The sequence below is a fragment of the Indicator indicator genome, chromosome 27 (genome assembly GCF_027791375.1).
Source record: "Indicator indicator isolate 239-I01 chromosome 27, UM_Iind_1.1, whole genome shotgun sequence".
Classification (NCBI taxonomy): Eukaryota; Metazoa; Chordata; class Aves; order Piciformes; family Indicatoridae; genus Indicator; species Indicator indicator.
Genome location: NC_072036.1, coordinates 2,729,861 through 2,748,201, shown reverse-complemented (window position 1 = coordinate 2,748,201; position 18,341 = coordinate 2,729,861). Strand labels below are relative to the sequence as shown.

The following is an 18,341-nucleotide window of genomic DNA, read 5'->3' as shown; positions in this document are numbered from 1 at the left end:
CAAGAAGGACAAAGAACTACTGGAGAGAGTCCAGCACAGGGCCACTGAGATGCTGAGGGGGCCTGGGACATCTCTGTGATGAGGAAAGGATGAGAGGGCTCGGGCTGGTCAGCCAGGAGAAGAGGAGGCTGAGTAGGATCTCATCAATGCTTACAAATATCTGAGGAGTGGGTGTCAGGGACATGGGACCAGGCTCTGCTCAGTGGTGCCCAGTGACAAGACAAGAGGTAATGAGCATAAACCTGAACACACAAAGTTCCATCTGAACATGAGAAGGAACTTCCTTACTGTGAGGGTGGCAGAGAACTGAAGCAGGATGCCCAGAGAAGCTGTGGAGTCCCACCTGGATGTGTTCCTGTGTGACCTGCCCTAGGTGATGCTGCTCTGCCAGGGGGGTTGGACTCAATCATCTCCTTCCATTCTGTGACTCTCTGGCCCAGATGACAGTCACTGAGCCTGGGTTTCAAGTATGAGATGACGAATGCTTTTTGCATTAGCAGGGCACAGCTAATGGCAAGAGGGAATGCCTAAGAGTATAGATATTGATGGGACAGTATCAGAGGGCTGAAGAGACCAGGAGAATCCAAGCCTGCAAAATGCTCATCCTTGAAATGCTTGTTGGGAGAGACCTTGCAGCAAACTTTCCTTGACATTGTGACTGATACTAGTCTCAGAGCAAACTACATCAAAGGGACTACAACAGCCCAAGGAAAAGCTACCAGTCCAGCACTGCTAGTGTCCAGGGGTTTGCAGCTCCAGCTCCCTTGCATAGGCACAGCCACTGGAGCTGCTTTTGAATGCTTGCTAAGGAAACAAACCAGAGAAAGGACTTTTAAATGAAGTCATCACAGAGTCAGAGAACATGAGGGGTTGGAAGGGACCTCCAGAGATTACCCAGTCCAACCCTCCTGCTAGAGCAGGGTCACCCAGGGCAGGGCACACAGAACACATCCAGGTGGGGTTGGAAAGTCTCCAGAGCAGGAGACTCCACAACCTCTCTGGGCAGCCTGCTCCAGGCTCCAGCACCCTCACAGGGACAAAGTTTTCCCTTCTGTTCCCCTGGCACCTCCTCTGCTCCAGCTTGCCCCCAGTGCCCCTTGTGCTGTCCTTGGACATCCCTGAGCAGAGCCTGGCTCCAGCCCTGCACATCTTTATCCCCAGCAATGAGGGCAGCCCTCAGGCTCCTCTGCTCCAAGCTCCAAGCCCCAGAGCTCCCTCAGCCTGGCCTCACAGGAGATGTTCCACTGCCTGCAGCAGCTCTGTGCCTCTGGGGTGGACTCTCTCAAACAGTTCCCTGAGGTCCTTTCTGAACTGAGGGTCCCAGAACTGGACACCATATTCCAGATGTGGCCTCAGCAGGGCAGAGTAGAGGGGGAGGGGAACCTCTCTGACCTACTCACCACAGCCCTTCTAATCCAGCCATAATGCCCTTGGCCTTCTTGGCCGTCAGGGCACATTGCTGGCTCATGGCCATCCTGTTGGCCACCAGGATTCCAAGGTCCTTTTTTCCAGAGCTGTTCTGCCACAGCTCAGCCCCCAACCTGAACTGGTCTCTGGAGTTGTTGCCTCATTGAGACACTTGTGCAGGATGTCCTGCTTAGTGTGAACAACCAAGAGCTGCCCCTGGAAAGACTACACAGCTCTAGGGTCTTTCTCTGCAAAGCATTCCTGACATCCTCTGCCCACTCAGGCACCAAAGGGACATCCATGCAATCAGGGTACCTACACTGCAGCTCCAACTAGCAACCTGCTGCACATTCACATTGCAGCTCCTTACAGCAACAGTAACTGCTCACACAGCAAGAGAAAGTGCAAGAGCTTTTCACTGTTGTCACCAAGGTAAGACACTTAGTTAAGATGCCCTAACTTTCTCCAAGTGAGTGAATTGTACAAAGTTCCTGAATTCCCAAGAGCTTTCCAATCTGCATTTTTCACTTTGGTTTGGTTGGCAAAGCTATTCGGTGCTTTGGAGAACAGCAGGAGCCCCAAAGCCTTGTTAGCTGTACAAACAAGGGAACATCCCCTCCAAGGAGGCACAGAACTTAACTACAGGTTGGTAAGAACCTAAGCTGTGCACAGAGACTGGAGGGAAATGAAGGACAATTACAACCTGAATACTTGGCCCACTGCTGGAAAAATCTCTGCTCTTGCTCTTTCTATAAAACACAACTTTCTGTCCCCTCTGTGTGGTTTTGGGGTTTTGTTGCCCTCCCCCACCACAACCAACATAAAGAATTAGTAGGATTAGACAAAAACCACATAGAAGACATACCCAATGAGACTTCATCCCCAAAGAGACTTCATCCCCAAACAGGCTTCACACCTAATCAGACTTCATAGAATCATAGATTTATCAGGGTTGGAAGGGACCTCAAGGCTCATCCAGTTCCAGCCCCCAGCCATGGGCAGGGACACCTCACACTACAGCAGGTTGCTCACAGCCACCTCCAGCCTGGCTGCAAATACCTCCAGGGATGAGGCTTCCACCACCTCCCTGGGCAACCTGTGCCAGTGTCTCAAAATACCCAAATAGACTTCATACCCAAATAGTCTTCAGCCCTTTAAAAGTTATTGAAATAAAGCAAATAAAAATGAAGAGTTGCTAAACAAGCTTTGTGTCAATGTTAGCTGGGGATGGGCTGTCTGTTCACAAATTTCTTTCTTAATAAGCACAGTGAGCATGGGCTTGGTTAAATTAACAGGGATTAGAGAAGCTTAGGGTCAGAGCAAAGCTTCACATTAAAGAATACATTAAAAGTCAAGAACCTACAAAACCCCACAAGCTACTTACTCCGCTGCTTACTGGTCCAAAGCGATGGCCTGAGGAGTCTGGTTCTTCTAAATACAGAGTGTAAAAGTGTGGTCTACATCAAACAGTACCAAAAATGTCACATTTTACATACAGGGAGAGAGAGTTTCAAGAGATCATATTTCAACAGTGGCTATCAAATGTTGGAGGAAGGACACGTCAAAGAACAACACAACCCAACCCCATAACAGTTACTGAAGTCACAGAACTATGCTGGCACCCAATAATATCTGCCCCTTGTTACAGTAATGGCTAAGGTGTTGCCCACAATAGAACTCACAGGCACAAAGGAATTAGTTGCAACACCACTCCAAGAGCAGCTTACACCTGCAGTTGTGCTCCTACCTTTCATCTTCAGGCAGCTGCAGCCAGCGCAGCACTGTCACCACTCTTTCTTCAAAGGGGATGGAGCTGTAGCAGAACAAGACAAGATCAGCCAACACTGGGCCAGCTCATTTCAGCTGCATTCCTACCCTGAACGGTTCTATCAGTCTATGAAAACAATGTCTTCCAACAGCTGAACAATCAGAGTGGCTCAGGTTGGAAGGCATCACAGAGCTCCTCTAGTCCATGGGCAGGGACACCTCTCAGCTAGTGCCCTAGTACAAAATCACTGTGCCTTAGCAGGGAACATGGAATTCAGCTGCATGCCCTGAGGGGCTGTAGAGCAGGAGTAAAGTTCAGCTCTGCTGACTGCTTCTGGCCCTACAGTTTCATGGCCTGATGTAAAGCTTCACTAAATGCTGTCCACACTGGTTGCAATGGCATCAAAACAGAGCCCAGTAGTGCTCCTGTTCCTTACACACAGCTGCAGGGTACAAAATCACAGGCAGGTTTGCAGTCCTGTTGGGGTTGGGGGTGTCTGGGGTCTTTTCACTGCTTTGTTTTGCTTGATTGGTTTGATGTTAGGTTGTTTCAGTTTGTTTGGTTGGTTTGGTGATGGGTTGTTTTGGTTTGGTTGGTCTGAACTTCAGTTGGTTTGGTTTGGAGTTGGGTTGGTTTAGTATTGGGTTGGTTTGGTTTGCTTGGCTGGGTTGGTGTAGTATGGGGCTGGTTTGGTTTGGTTGGTTGGGTTGGTTGTGAATATTTTTACAATACTCATGGAGGAATATGTGATTTGTGTCAAGTGAAGGGTTACCTTTAGTGAATTTCTTTCGGAAGATCGTAAAAGCTGTTCTAAGGGGCTCGATTTGACCTCTTACTAGACAGAGCATAGATAAAGGTGGCCTTGCCTGGCTCTGCCTTGGAATGTGTGTGTCAGATAAGAATGTAGGAGGTTTCCAGCGTTCTGTGAGAAAGATTGTTTTACTCTCTGATCCTGTTTTTTTTTCTTTCTCCCAAGCACTTCAGAACATTCTCATATATCTCATTGTCATATCCCTGCCTTGTATTTAACATGAGCTTGTTTATGTAAATGAGATAGCTATATAAGAAGGAAAGAAAAACTATTGCTTTTGCTGTATTTTAGTGCCTTTTTCTCAGCCCAGTGTGCTGCTTTCTTTGTTTGCTTATTCCCAATAAAATTTTAAAAGACATTTTTGACTAGTTTATTCAGTACAGGTTGGTTTAACATTGGGTTGGTTTGGTTTGGTTGGTTGGGTTGGTTTAGTATTGGGTTGGGTTAGGTTGGTTGGGATGGTTTAGTATTGGGTTGGGTTGGTTTAGTTGGTTGGTTTGGTTTGGTTTGGTTGGCTGGGTTGGTTTAGTATTGGGTTGGTTTGGTTTGGTTGGTTGGGGTGGTTTAGTAATGGGTTGGGTTGGTTTGGTTGGTTTAGTATTGGGTTGGGTTGGCTTGGTGGGTTGGGTTGGTTTAGTATGGGGTTGGGTTGGCTTGGTTGGTTGGGTTGGTTTAGTATGGGGTTGGGTTGGTTTAGTTGGTTGGGTTGGTTTAGTATTGAATTGGGTTGGTTTGGTTGGTTGGGTTGGTTTAGTATTGGATTGGGTTGGTTTGGTTGGCTTATTATTGGGTTGGTTTGGTTTGGTTGGTTGGGTTGATTTAGTATTGGGTTGGGTTGGTTTAGTATGGGGCTGGTTTGGTTTGGTTGGTTGGGTTGGTTTAGTATTGGGTTGGCTTGGTTTGGTTGGTTGGGTTGGTTTAGTATGGGGTTGGGTTGGTTTAGTATGGGGTTGGGTTGGTTTGGTTGGTTGGGTTGGTTTAGTATTGGGTTGGTTTGGTCTGGTTGGTTGGGTTGGTTTAGTATTGGGTTGGTTTGGTTGGTTTAGTATTGGATTGGGTTGGTTTGGCTGGGTTGGTTTGGTTGGTTTGGTTAGTTTGGTTGGGTTGGTTTAGTATTGGGTTGAGTTCGTTGGGTTTGGTTGGCTGGGTTGGTTTAGTATGGGGTTGGGTTGGTTTGGTTCGTTGGGTTGGTTTAGTATGGGGTTGAATTGGTTGATTGGGTTGGTTTAGTATTGGGTTGGTTTGGTTGGTTGGGTTGGGTTGGTTTGGTTGGCTGGGTTGGTTTAGTATTGGGTTGGGTTGGTTTAGTTGGTTGAGTTGGTTCAGTATTGGGTTGGTTTGGTTTGGTTGGTTGGGTTGGTTTAGTATTGGATTCGGTTGGTTTGGTTGGTTGGGTTGGTTTAGTATGGGGTTGGTTTGGTTTGGTTGGTTGGGTTGGTTTAGTATTGGGTTGGGTTGGGTTGGTTGGTTGGGTTGGTTTAGTATGGGGTTGGGTTGGGTTGGTTGGTTGGGTTGGTTTAGTATTGGGTTGGGTTGGGTTGGTTGGTTGGGTTGGTTTAGTATGGGGTTGGGTTGGTTTGGTTGTTGTTTTGTCCTGTTTGGTTGGTTGGTTTCAGGGCTTGTTTGGGCTTTTTTGTTCTTGTTGGTTTAATTTTATTGTTGTTTTGGGTGTCAGAGGTTCTTTGGGATATGCTTGTGGTTTTGGTTTTTTGCATTGGTGAGGATTGGGCTTTTTGTTAGGGGGTTTGGGTTTTGGTTGCTTGGATTTGGGGGGGGGTTTGTTGCTCTTACTGTCTTGTGTTTTGTTGTTCTGGGGCACAGGAAGTGTTTGTGGCTTGGGCTTTTTGTGGTGGTTGGGTTTTTCATTTGGGTTTTGTTTTTCCCTACGGGCTTTGTTAGTTTGGTTTTCTGTTTGGCTGGTTGTTTTGTTGTTTGCTGGGGTGTAGTTGGTTGGTTGGATGGTGGTTGTTGGGTTCTTTTGGTTGGTTGGTTGGTGGTTGTTGGGTTCTTTTGGTTGGTTGGTTGGTTTTGTCTGGGGTTTTTTGTTGTGGTTCTTTTAAATTTTTAAACAGATTACAAGTTCTGCTGTATTCATAGCAAAATGTCACCAAGCAGATGAGTTAATGGAGCAGCCCAACAGCAAGCATGTTGGTCTGTAGCAGTGTGAGGCACCCACAAAGCCACCAACTCTGCTAATGAACACAGGTTCAGGTAACAAGGTAGAAGTTCCTAGAGACAAAAAATCATAGGCAGTAAGTCAGGAATGAGATTTGCCATACTGTGTGAAAGCTGTGGGGAGGTAAAGTAACCCTAGGGAGACAGAAAGGAAAAGCCTGACCTGAGATGATTAAGTAAGAGAACAAATTTCTGCAAAATGTTCATCATGCAGAACACAACAGCAGTGAAGAGCCAGCCCTGGCTGAAATACAACTGCCTTAACAGGGTGCATTTTAAAAGTTGCCATTGAAATCATTTCCGATTGGAAGCCTTTACCACAGCCCACAGGAAAAGTGCAGTTCCCATAGGCAGAGTCATGCCAAGACCTGAGGCAGTCACTCTATGAGGTGTGGGTTGGATGACCCTGAACACACCTACAGAGGACTTTTATCAAGAAACCCAGGCAAGCACTGAAGCTTCAAAGCCAGCTGCTCTCAGAGCTGATCCATCCACATCTTTCCTGGCTCCATCCTCCCTGCACATCTTTATCCTCAGCAATGAGGGCAGCCCTCAGGTTCCTCTGCTCCAAGCTCCAAGCCCCAGCTCCCTCAGCCTGGCCTCACAGGAGATGTTCCACTGCCTGCAGCAGCTCTGTGGCTCTGGGATGGACTCTCTCAAGATGTTCCCTGAGATCCTTCTTGACCTGAGGGGCCCAGAACTGGACACAATATTGCAGATGTGGCCTCAGCAGGGCAGAGCAGAGGGGCAGGAGAAGCTCTCTTGACCTACTGACCACAGCCCTTCTAATCCACCCCAGGATGTTTGTTGAGGGATGACAAAATGACTGCATAAAGAATCTACATTCTACTGCAACAGAGTGAATTGGATCCTGCCTCTTCATGCTGTGTCAAGCTGTTTAGGAGAGCACGAAGGAAAAATAATTCTGCATTCACAAAACCACAGAGTATCTTGGGTGGGAACAGACCCCCAAGCTCATCCAGTCCAACCTTCGACCCAGTGCTGCAAGGCCAGCACTAAGCCATGTCCCTAAGCACCACTACTGCCTGCAGCAGTGGAACACCCCCAGGGCACAGGCTCTGACATACCCATTGTAGATCTCATACAGGCTGGGGAAGCTCCCGTTGACGGCGACGTCCGAGCCTGGCCAGAAGAAGGTGGCTGCCTTCAGCCCCTGGTACATAGCAGTGAGCCAGATCTGCAGGGGAGAACCAGCACCCTCAGCAGTGCAGCTCCCTGGGAGCTGCCAGACACACCTCCACCCACACAGCTCTGCACCCTCCTGCAACAACAAACACTGCAAGTGTTGACTGCTGCCCTTTGGACACTGATAGAATCACAGAATGGGTTGGGTTGGAAGGGACCTTCAGGATCACCCAGTTCGAACCCCCTGCCATGGGCAGGGACACCTCCCACCAGCCCAGGTAGCTCAAGGCCTCATCCAACCTGGTCTTAAGCACTTTGAGGGATGAGGTATGCACAACCTCTCTAGGGAATCTGTTCCAGTGTCTCACCACCCTCAGGAGGAAGAATTTCTTCCTATGTCTAATCTAAACCCATTTTTCTCCAGCTCAAAGCCATTGTCCCTCATCCTGGCACTCCCAGCCTTTGTCCAAAGGCCCTCCCCAGCTCTCCTGGAGCCCCTTCAGGTACTGGAAGGCTGCTTCAAGGTCTCCCTGGAGTCTTCTCTTCTCTAGGCTGTACAGCTCTCAGCCTGTCTCCAGCCCTCTGATCATCTTCATGGCCTCCTTTGGACCTTCTCCAACAGCTCCAGGTCCTTCTTCTGCTGGGGGCCCAAAACTTGATGAAGTACTATAGGTGGGGTCTGAGCAGAGCAGAGCAGAGGGGCAGAATCCCTTCCCTGTGCTGCTGCTCTCTCTGCTTTGGATGGAGCTCAGCACACAGCTGCCTGCTGGGTTGCCAGCAACCATTGCTGGCTCATATCAAGCACCTCATCAAGCAGCAACCCCAACACCTTCTCTTCAGGGCTGCTCCAAAGCCACTTTCACACGGCCTGGATCTGTGCCTGCGATTGCCCTGACCCAACTGCAGAACCTTGCACTTGGCCTTGTTGAATTTCATTATGCTGGCTTGGGACAACCTCTCCAACACATGACAGGGACCTGGACAGGCTGCAAAGCTGGGCTCAAGCCAACCTCATGATGTTCAAGGCCAAATGCAAGGTCTTGCAGCTGGGTCAGGGCAATCCAGGTCGCTGTGGATGGATCCTTTCCCTCCAGCTTGTCAACCACACCACTCAGCTTGGCATTACCTGCAGACCTGCTGAGGGTTCCTCCATCCCACTGCCCATGTCACCCACAGAGATGTTAAACAGCACTGGTCCAGTACCCACCCCTGAGGGATGTCACCTGTCACATTGAGCTGCTGACCACAACTCTGAGTGCAGCCTTCAGCCTTATCCACAAGTACACCACTCCTCAGGTCTGTGTCCTTCCAGTTCAGACGCTAGGGTGCCATGCAGGACAGAACCAGCTGCTTTACACAAGCCCAGGAAGGTGACATCAGCTGCTCTCCCCTTACCCACTGATGCTGTGATCCCAGCAGAACACAAAACAAACCCCAGGAACCTCCCACAGGACTCCACAGTCACATCTGTCCCCTTTTCACTCTGCAGGTTGGTAGCCACCCAAGCTTCCCCTGCCACTCCATTTTGATGGCTGCCTCCTGTCTGCTGAACGATGGCACCAAGACATTGCCTCCCCCAGACTGCCTCTTCAGCCCTAGCAGGACCTGAGACAGGGAGTAAACCTCTCCTGCTGCTCAGTTCTAACACCAACTGGCCTGGCAGTTTCCTCAGAGAAGTTAACTGCAACCCCACTTCACCTCAGCAGTGGGACACCAGCTGTTATCCCTATTACTTATTTTAAGCTGGTTTCCTCCTTAGGGAATATGTCAGTAAGTGCAACAAGACCTGCACTTGGTTTGTTTGTTTGCAGCTCTCCTTTGGGACTTCCTCATCAGGCTGAGTAATGCTTCTTGGCTGGCTCAGGGGTACCCTCTGTACTCTTTCAACATCCCCACACATGCAAGAGCTATTAGGTAAGAGCAGGCTGCTTCAGACTCCCAGCACTGCACCCATACTTACAGGCTGCCCTTGGTACCACTGTGGGTTGAACTTCTCTTCGCTTCTAAGGGTGAAAGATGCATTCCTCTTGGGGTCATACATCTTGTTATCAATGATACCATGAGATTCAGGATACAGCCCCTGGAATTGAAAGCACACCTTGTAGCAATGGTACAGAGGAAGAACCTTCTGGCTACACAAACAGAAGGCCACTAGACAAACGTGCACTGAATAATCTCTGTGTGCCTTCTACCCTCCAGCAGCTCCAGATCCAAATTTAACAGCATCACAGATTCACAGTTTGCATAGAGTTGGAAGGGATCCTCAAAGGTCATCTTGTCCAACCCCCTGCAGGCAGCAGGGACAGCTCCAACTAGAGCAGGTTGCTCAGCACCCCATCAAGTCTGACCTTGAATGTCTCCAGGGATGGAGCCTCCACCACATTCCTGGGCAGCCTGTTCCAGTGTCTCACCAACCTCACTGTGCAGAGCTTCCTCCTGACATCCAACCTAAATCTGCCCTGCTCCAGTTTCAAACCATTGCCCCTTGTCCTATCCCCGCAGACCCTTCTGAACAGTCCCTCCCCAGCCTTCCTAGAGGTCCCCTGTAGGTACTGAAATGCAGCTCTAAGTTCTCCCCACAGCCTTCTCTTCTCCAGGCTGAGCACCCCAACTCTTTCAGCCTACCACTGCTACCAAGCTCTACCTTCCAATTCATAATTGCTGTTCAGTGAGAAGCAGTTAAAACACACAGGCAAGCAACCTGCCCTGGGATCCCACTGAGAAGCAGCCTCTCAGCTCATCTGCTGCATCTTTAGTACCAGTGGCCATGGACCAGTGCTGGACCTCCATTGTACCTGGGGAGAGGTGCACAGCAGGAGCAGAGAGCTCCAGCTGGGGATAACCATGACCCAAATAGTGAAAGCTGTGGTCAGAGGCATAGGATAGGTGATTTTAACAAGCTCAGTGCTCTGCCTGCAAGCACTGAGCTCCTTTCTACCTTAAAGGAGGTAACACCAGCAGGACCCTGATAAACACTAGGGCCTGCTGCTTGTCATGAGCAGGGAAAGCCCTGTGCTGTGTTTAGGGACACTCTCCCACAGCTGCAGGGCATGACTAATGCACTTAGTCCAGGCTCTCTGGGAGGATGACACCACTGATCACATCACTGCCACCTGTGCTGCTCACAGACCAGGACACAGGCCTGACCACCTGGGAAGAGAAGCAGCTGCAGGTCCTCCAGTATCTGATTGAATTCCAGTTCTAACACAACGAATGCAAGAAGGATCTGCTGGGTTCTAACCTTGCATGTGGTGCTAAAAACCTGTTTTTATTCTTCCTCCTCTACTCAGGAGGTGATAAATTTACCAGAAGAGTTTTGTGACATTGCCTTTCAGGTTTGGGTGCAGTCCATCACAGGGTCAGCATCAGTGTTAGGCTCAAATCCTTCCTTCAGTACTCTTGGATGTCTCATGCCAAGCTGCCTTAAAGAAGCAGACCAAGGCTGGCAGTTGAGAGCAGTCTGCTGCTCTCAGCTTCCAGGGCAATCTGCAGTTCAGTGGAAATATTTACACACAGGAGGAGCTGGAAAGCAGCATGACCTTCCACCTCTGAAGGTATAGCTGCTCCTCTGGGAAGGATTGGATCAGAGCAGATCAGATCCAGATGAGATCTGATCAAATGGCTGCTGCATTACACAGTACCTGTTCAGCTGCATCCGATGAAAAGTGCAGGGTGCACATTTTCATGGTCTGCAGGCAAACCCTAGGGTTGTGTGATGGTTTGAAACTGTCTTTTTAATTTTTCCTTGCAAAGTTCAGAACAGAGAAAGTGAAAGAATGTAAATAAGTCACTATTGGGTGTAAGAAAGCAAAATAACAGATTGTTCTAAACACTTCCATTGGATAGATAGAAATGTTTAAGAACTATTACCCAAAACAAAGTAGGCACTCTGCACATTCTGTGTTCGGCAGTGGGGGCAGTTGCTGGGCTGTCTGGCTGCTGTTTCTTCTTCTCTTCTGGCTGAAGATAACACACTGACCTTGGCAGCTAAGTTAACAACTTTCTGCTTAACTAACTCTGCTTCTCTGTCCAAGGGGGTCTGGGGGGAAGCTCCTGGGAGAGAGAGAGGCCCCTTTGGGAGGGTCCCCTTGTGGGGAAGCAAAGGGAGATCGATTGTGCTTTTCTGTTGATTGTATATATTTGTGAATGTTGTGAATTTTGTATATTTGTACATATTCATTGCATTTCATTGTAGATTTTAGACTCTGCTTTGTAAATACAGCCTTCATTTGCTTCCAGACTGGGCTAGCCTGGTTATTGTCAGTGGGGAGGGGGGGGAATTTCAGCTGCAATAATCCATCAAAGATATATTCCTTTGGAGACACCCTGAGCGTGAACAGGCTCTTCAGAAGGAGAAACATCATAGACAAGAACTCTTACTGTGACAATGGAGTAATGATTGGGGAAGGTCTTTGAAGGGTACACTGGTCTCAAGCTGGAGGTGTATGTCCCACATTTCTCTAGAGGGAGGAAGGAAGAAAAATCAGCAAAAGGACAGAAATCAACCCCCTTGCAAGTTTCTCTTATGAAGACATATACCTAATAAAATAAATACCAACAGCAAAACAAACCCATACAAAGGAAAACCAGCCCCAAACTCTTTCCAGATGGTTTGCATTCTTCAACATTCTGGACTTAACCTTCCATGTTCCTCCCCACATTCAATTAGAAGCTGACTAATTATATGCACAGAATGGCTCAGGTTGAAAGGGACCTCAGAGCTCATCTACTCCAAACCCCCTAACATGGGGAAGGACATCTCTCAACTAGTATTGGCTGGTCTTGATCATGATCCAGGGACGAGGCATCCACAACTGTCCTGGGCAGCCTATTCCAGAGTCTGACTTCCCTCAGATTGAAGAACTTCTTCCTAAGCTCCAGTCCAACCCCTCTCAGCTTCAAACCTTTCCCCCTTGTCCTGTCTCTAGACACCCTCATGAAAAGTCCCTCTACAAATCTATGTTACAAATCTCAGTGCCACCAATTTTCATTCACAAGACTGTTTTTCTCTTACTGAAAAAAATTTGCCTGATCTGAGCTTTTCCCCTGCCGTTTTCCTATGATGAAAAAAAAACCACCAAAAAAACATAGAGAGCATAGGTTTCTAACAAGAAAAAGCTGAAGAAGCTGTAGTACTTAGCACCATAGAATCACAGAATGGGTTGGGTTGGAAGGGACCATCAAGATCATCCAGGTCCAACCCCCTGCCATGGGCAGGGACACCTCCCACCAGCACAGCTTGCTCAAGGCTGCCTCCAGCCTGGCCTTGAACACCCCCAGGGAGGGGACATCCACAGCCTCCCTGGGCAACCTGTGCCAGTGTCTCACCACCCTCACTCTCCAGAATGTCTTCCTCATCTCCAGTCTCAATCTCCCCTCTCCCAGCTCAAAGCCATTGTCCCTCATCCTGTCACCACAGTCTTATAACAGTCTTCTATCAGATCCCCAAACAATGCTCCAGAGTCATGCAGAAATCATATTTTTCCCCAGAGTGGTCCTTATTTTGATGTATCTCAACCATGTCTCGTTAGATGTTCTGGGGTTAGAATGCTTTCCAATTTTAAGTTTTGACCATCAAAAGCTACTTGGCCCTGGAGAAGTGAAGTGCCTTGATGAAGATACTAAGATCCTGGTATTTCTTACTGCTCCCAGCTTAGCCTGGGCTCAGTGGAAAGAGAACACGAGTTCATTACAGAGTCAATGAGAGGGGTTGCACTGCAGCCTGTCCAGACCAAAGAATGCAGAAACTTTCCATTCAGTCATTCAGAGAAGGGTTTGGGTTGGAAGGGACCTTCAAGATCATCCAGTTCCAACCCCCTGCCATGGGCAGGGACACCTCCCACCAGCACAGCTTGCTCAAGGCCTCATCCAGCCTGGCCTTGAACACCTCCAGGGAGGGTAGATCCACAGCCTCCCTGGGGATGTGGCAGCCTGGAAGTCCGACAGAAGTCCTGTCTCTGAGGCAGAGCTATAACCATTTGCAGCAGCCAACCTCTCCTCATGCCCAGCAAGTCTCCTTCAGTTGGACCTTTTGTAACTGTGTTTAATGAAATCATTCCAAATGTCTCTAAAAAAAAAAAAAAGCTAAAGCCTCAGCTACATCTGTGAATTGTTACCCTCTGGGACAGATGAAGTGGTAACAACCACTGGACAAGAAGAAGGATTTTTACTGATTTATTTTTAGTTTAACTGAAACCAGCCATCCCCAGGCAGTAATTTCTGACTGACAAGAAGATTGACATCAATTTCCAACAAAAAATGCCATCAGCTCCTTACACACCACAGCCAGAAGAGAGACAGGAAAATTATCTGAAGTTACTTAGAGACTACAAAGTTAAGAAAGACACTACAGAAGTTAGGGAAAAAATAGGTACTTCTGAGGCTCTAATTTCTATTTACATGAAGCATTCTTTTCAGACTCAGCACATTTTTAGCAGCCTTTCCAGATCTTCTGGTCCTTAGTATTTCCTTCTCCAGCTTCTTTTGCAAATATAACCAACTGCTTTCCTACCTTGTTTTCCATTTTCAAAGCCATCCACCTAAAGATGAGGCAATGTGCCCCTAAGAGCAAAAACTGAGTCTGTTTTGAAGAGCTAAAGGAAGCTGATAGCACAAAGCAGCCCTCTCCTAACTGCAGAAAAGGCTGCTTAAGAATACAATCACAGAACTGTCAGGGTTGGAAGGGACCTCAAGGCTCATCCAGCTCCAACCCCCCTGCCATGGCCAGGGACACCTCACACTAGATCAGGCTGCTCAGAGCCACATCCAGCCTGGCCTTAAACACCTCCAGGGATGAGGCTTCCACCACTTCCTTGGGCAACCTGTGCCAGTGTCTCACCACCCTCATGGTGAAGAACTTCTTCCTGACATCCAATTTGAATCTACCCATTTCTTGCTTTGCTCCATCCCCCCTAGCCCCATCACTACCTGACACCCTAATAAAGCATGGGCTCACTGCAAGCACAGAGAGCCTTTCCTCATGCCCATCCTTCCTTTGCTCTTCCCACACTCCCACACCTCTCTGTGCACTGTTGTTGTATAGGGCAACAACTTCCATCTGCATGGAGGAAGAGTGAGGCCTGGGAGGAGGAAGCATGGCTGCCTCCCTGGGGTTTCAGGTGCTTGGCCAGTGGCACTACTCACGTAGTTTGCTAATGACAGGTAGAAGTCCACCCCAAGTCTGCAAATACTCTGCTCTGAAGCCATCCAATGAAAACAGCAACACTGGAGACTTGGTGAATCTGAACAAACAGAAATTGCAGTATTAAAAGACAGACTCTGAGAAATAATTTCCTAGCACTTATTACAAGAAAGTTTCCCCCAAGTCACAGTGACACTCATTATGGAATACCAGAGCAGGCCAAGGAAGAAAATCTTCCCAAGCAGGAAGGTGCCCAGGCTGGCACAGAGGTGAGCAGAGCTGGTAGGCTGAGGGCTGCAGGAGGGCAGGCTCAGGGAAACTGTGGCAAAGGCACAAACACCTGTGACATAAATAAGGCCAGAGGCTCCTGGAAGCCATGGGTGGGTTTGGTACTCCTTGTGCTGAGAGCAGCCTCACTGGAGCAAGGCTCAGCCCCTGCAAGCCCCTTTCACCTCCAAGTGGGAGCTAAGGCCATGGCTTTGCTTGGTCACTCCTGAACCACCGGCAGCCTAGCTGAAGAAAGGATTCTATCTTTTTACAGATGCACTGCACAAAACTAAGGAAGCCCAATGGACAGGATCTGTTAAATCAATCCAGCACCCACCTCTTCTTCCATCCACCTCTTCTTCCATCTTGTAAGGATTTACCCAAGGAGAACCAAGCTCTGAACTAAAACACCTCCCCCTGTGACATTGTTACAGTTTCTGCCTGGAACTTGACACAGAATCAGAGAATGCAGGGGGTTGGAAAGGCTCCTCAAAGGTCCAGCCCCCTGAAGTCAGCAGAGACATCTCCAACTAGGTTGCTCAGGACATATCCAGTCTGATCTTGAATGTCTCCAGGGATGGGACCTCAACCACCTCCCTGGGCAGCCTGTTCCAGTGTCTCACCAGCCTCACTGTGCAGAACTTCCTCCTGATGTCCAACCCAAATCTTCCCTGCTCCAGTTTCAAACCATTGCCTCTCATCCTATCCCCACAGGCACTTCTGAACAGTCCCTCCCCAGTTCTCCTGGAGCTCCCTCAGATATTGAAATCCAGCTCTAAGGTCTCCCTGGAGCCTTCTCTTCTCCCCAACTCTCTCAGCTTGTCCTCACATCAGAGGTGTTCCAGTCCCCTGATCATCTTTGCAGTCCTCTGGTCATGTCTCTCCCGTGTTCAGGGCTCTGGAGCTGGACACATCACTGCAGGTGAGGTCTCAGCAGAGCAGAGCAGAGGGGCAGAATCCCCTCTCTCCATCTGCTGGCCAATTGCTCCCAGCTTCAGTCCTGCTGAACAGTTTCTTTCAAACTTAATATTGCATCACAGACAGGAACAGTCATCAGTAGTGTCCTCCTTGAAAGAAAAAACTATCCTGTGTTTGATCTATAGATATGAGGACATAGCAGACTGAAAAGAAACCAGTGAAATGACTGCAGTGCAGCAGCAGCAGCCCCTGAAAGTGCAGATCCACAGAAGGGAACTGAATTGATTCCACATGCCAACTGCAAGCTCCTTTTCCCTTTTCATATTTATGAAGTGTAAAGTGAAAATATTTCTTTTTCAAAACTTTGTTTCACTCCAGTTTCCCAAAATAAAAGAGTGAGGACTGGAAAGAAACACTGTTCATAAAATGTTGAGTTTCCTTAGCCAGGTGTCACACAAAAACAGCCAAACAGTGAAACAATCACCTTCAGTCAAACAAACTGACTGCACCCAAGCCACCCAAACATGGTGATTGCAATGATTTTGGGATGGGCAAGCTGGACAACAGTCAGAAGCATGACATAACCTACCTTAGACCCCAGGCAGAACATTAAGATGCATTTGCAAGATCATAGAGTCACAGCCTTGTTTCAGTTGGAAAAGCCCTCCAAGGTCATCCAGTCCAACCAGCAACCCAACCCCACCATGGCCACCAAACCATGGCCACAAGGGCCATGGCCACACCTTGCTGCAACACCTCCAGGGATGGAGACTCCACCACCTCCCTGGGCAGCCTCTTCCAATCCCTGACCACTCTTGTAGCAAAGAATTTTTCCTCATCTCCAACGTAACCCTCCAATGACACAGTCTCAGGCCATTTCCTCTCCTCCTATCACCTGAGACTAGGGAGCAGAGCCCAACCTCCACCTGGCTCCAACCTCCTTTCAGGGAGCTGTAGAGAGCAGTGAGGCCTCCCCTCAGCCTCCTCATCTCCAGCCCTATTCCTCCCCAGCCCTATTCTCCAGACCCTTCTCCAGCTTTGTTGCCCTTCCCTGGACCTGCTCCAACCCGTCTTGGAGTGAGGGTCCCAAAACAGAGCCCAGGACTTTAAGTGTGGCTCCCCAGTGCCCTGTCCAGGGGCACAATCCCTGCCCTGCTCCTGCTGCCCACACCATTGCTGACCCAGGCCAGGCTGCTGGTGCCCTTCTTGCCCACCTGGGCACTGCTGCCTCACCTTCAGCTGCTCTCCACCAGCACCCCCAGGGCCTTTATCTGCTGGGCACTTTCCAGCCACTCTGCCCCTAGCCTTGAGCTTCCATGGGGCTGTTGTTGATCCAGGTCAGTAACCAGAGGCACCCAGATGTGTTGGCAGCCACAGTCTCTCTCCACTGCCCACAGCTCTTACTGCAGCTGTTGCTTCCTGGCACTAACCTCAACCTTTAGGATCAGGCAAACCTTGGCAGTCTTCAGTTCCATTTCACAGTATTTAAAGCCTCCCACTGCCAGATAACCACAAGCAGCCTCTCCTGCCCCAGTGGAGTGGCCCAAAGCTGCTTCCAGGCTGTGAGGAGCCTGTGTGAGGCCTGGCTTCCCTTTATGGTAAATTTAACACAATCTTTTCAACATCCTGGTAGGGGAACTTAGTTGAGAACAATAACTCCATGACCTTCAGACCAGGATTCAAGCTGTTTGGCAGAACAGAGCAGGGAAGCTCCATGTATCACCTCTGCACCTATTATGAGGATTTTTCACACCACAGATTCTGATCTCTGTAACTCTTGCAATGCCTTCTCCACCTCTCCTCCCAAATGTATTCCTTCCAATGCAGAGGTCTACAAATCTTCACTGCAAAGTTTATTGCAATAAAAATACAAATTTTGAGGCAGAGACTGCTCAGCTGAGGCAAAGCCTGGGCACTATTACTTACTGACAAGTCTACATCTAAAAAAACACCAAAAAACCCAAACAAAAAAAGCCCAACCCAAATTTAAGGCAACTCCTTAGAAAGGGACTTTACGCAACCCTTTCTGGTTTGGCATTTCCAAGGCAGCCAACTGCTAAGTACATGTTTTGGTTGTCTGCAAACCCAGCTACTGACCCTCTGGCACATGTCAAATTAAACCTGGCAAAACACAGCATTGCCACAGCCCGGGAGCATGGCCAGCCCTGCTCTCCTGCTCTGCACATGCTGAAACTCCTGGTTAGTGACCACCCCTGTGCTCAGAGAAGCAGAGCGAGACTGACCATGGCAAACTGCACCACCTCTGGAGTAAACCCCCATGAAAAACTGACCTGAGCTCAGCTCTGAACCACAGCAGCAGCCTCCATCACTGTTTGCTGTTGGTAGCCAATGTCCCTCTTGCTACTCCAACCATATGCCACTGAGAGCTGGCAAGCCTGGGAGGCCCAAGGTTTGGGCCTGCTGGTGATTCATGCTGGCTGTATGCAAACTGCCTAACAAGGGTGTTTCACAGCTCTTGGGTAAATGCATAGACCACAGTCACATCCTGCCTCCACACTGAAGGAAATGCACTGCTGATTATCCCCTCCTAGAAACTGGCTTCTATGGAGACACCATGCAGGCAGCAAGGTTCACCAGTGGGCATGGTCAAGAGCCCGGAACTGCAGAGCGCACTGCCAAGCTGACCTGCCTCACTGCAGGCAAGTTAGACCACAACCAAAAGAAAAACACAGAAGAAAGGAAAGGGA

General features: G+C 48.9%; 1 protein-coding gene across 1 annotated transcript in view; it reads right to left on the bottom strand.

Moving 5' to 3' along the window:
• ENPP1 (ectonucleotide pyrophosphatase/phosphodiesterase 1) overlaps positions 1 to 18,341 on the bottom strand; it is a 74,778-nt gene that overhangs the window by 26,833 nt on the left and 29,604 nt on the right. The window contains exons 6-11 of the mRNA XM_054393189.1: positions 14,451 to 14,548; positions 11,688 to 11,767; positions 9,268 to 9,387; positions 7,250 to 7,359; positions 3,155 to 3,220; positions 2,792 to 2,864 (exon numbers count right to left, since the gene is read on the bottom strand). Of these exons, the coding sequence (XP_054249164.1) occupies positions 2,792 to 2,864; positions 3,155 to 3,220; positions 7,250 to 7,359; positions 9,268 to 9,387; positions 11,688 to 11,767; positions 14,451 to 14,548 (547 nt within the window). The remainder of the gene's footprint in view (positions 1 to 2,791; positions 2,865 to 3,154; positions 3,221 to 7,249; positions 7,360 to 9,267; positions 9,388 to 11,687; positions 11,768 to 14,450; positions 14,549 to 18,341) is intronic.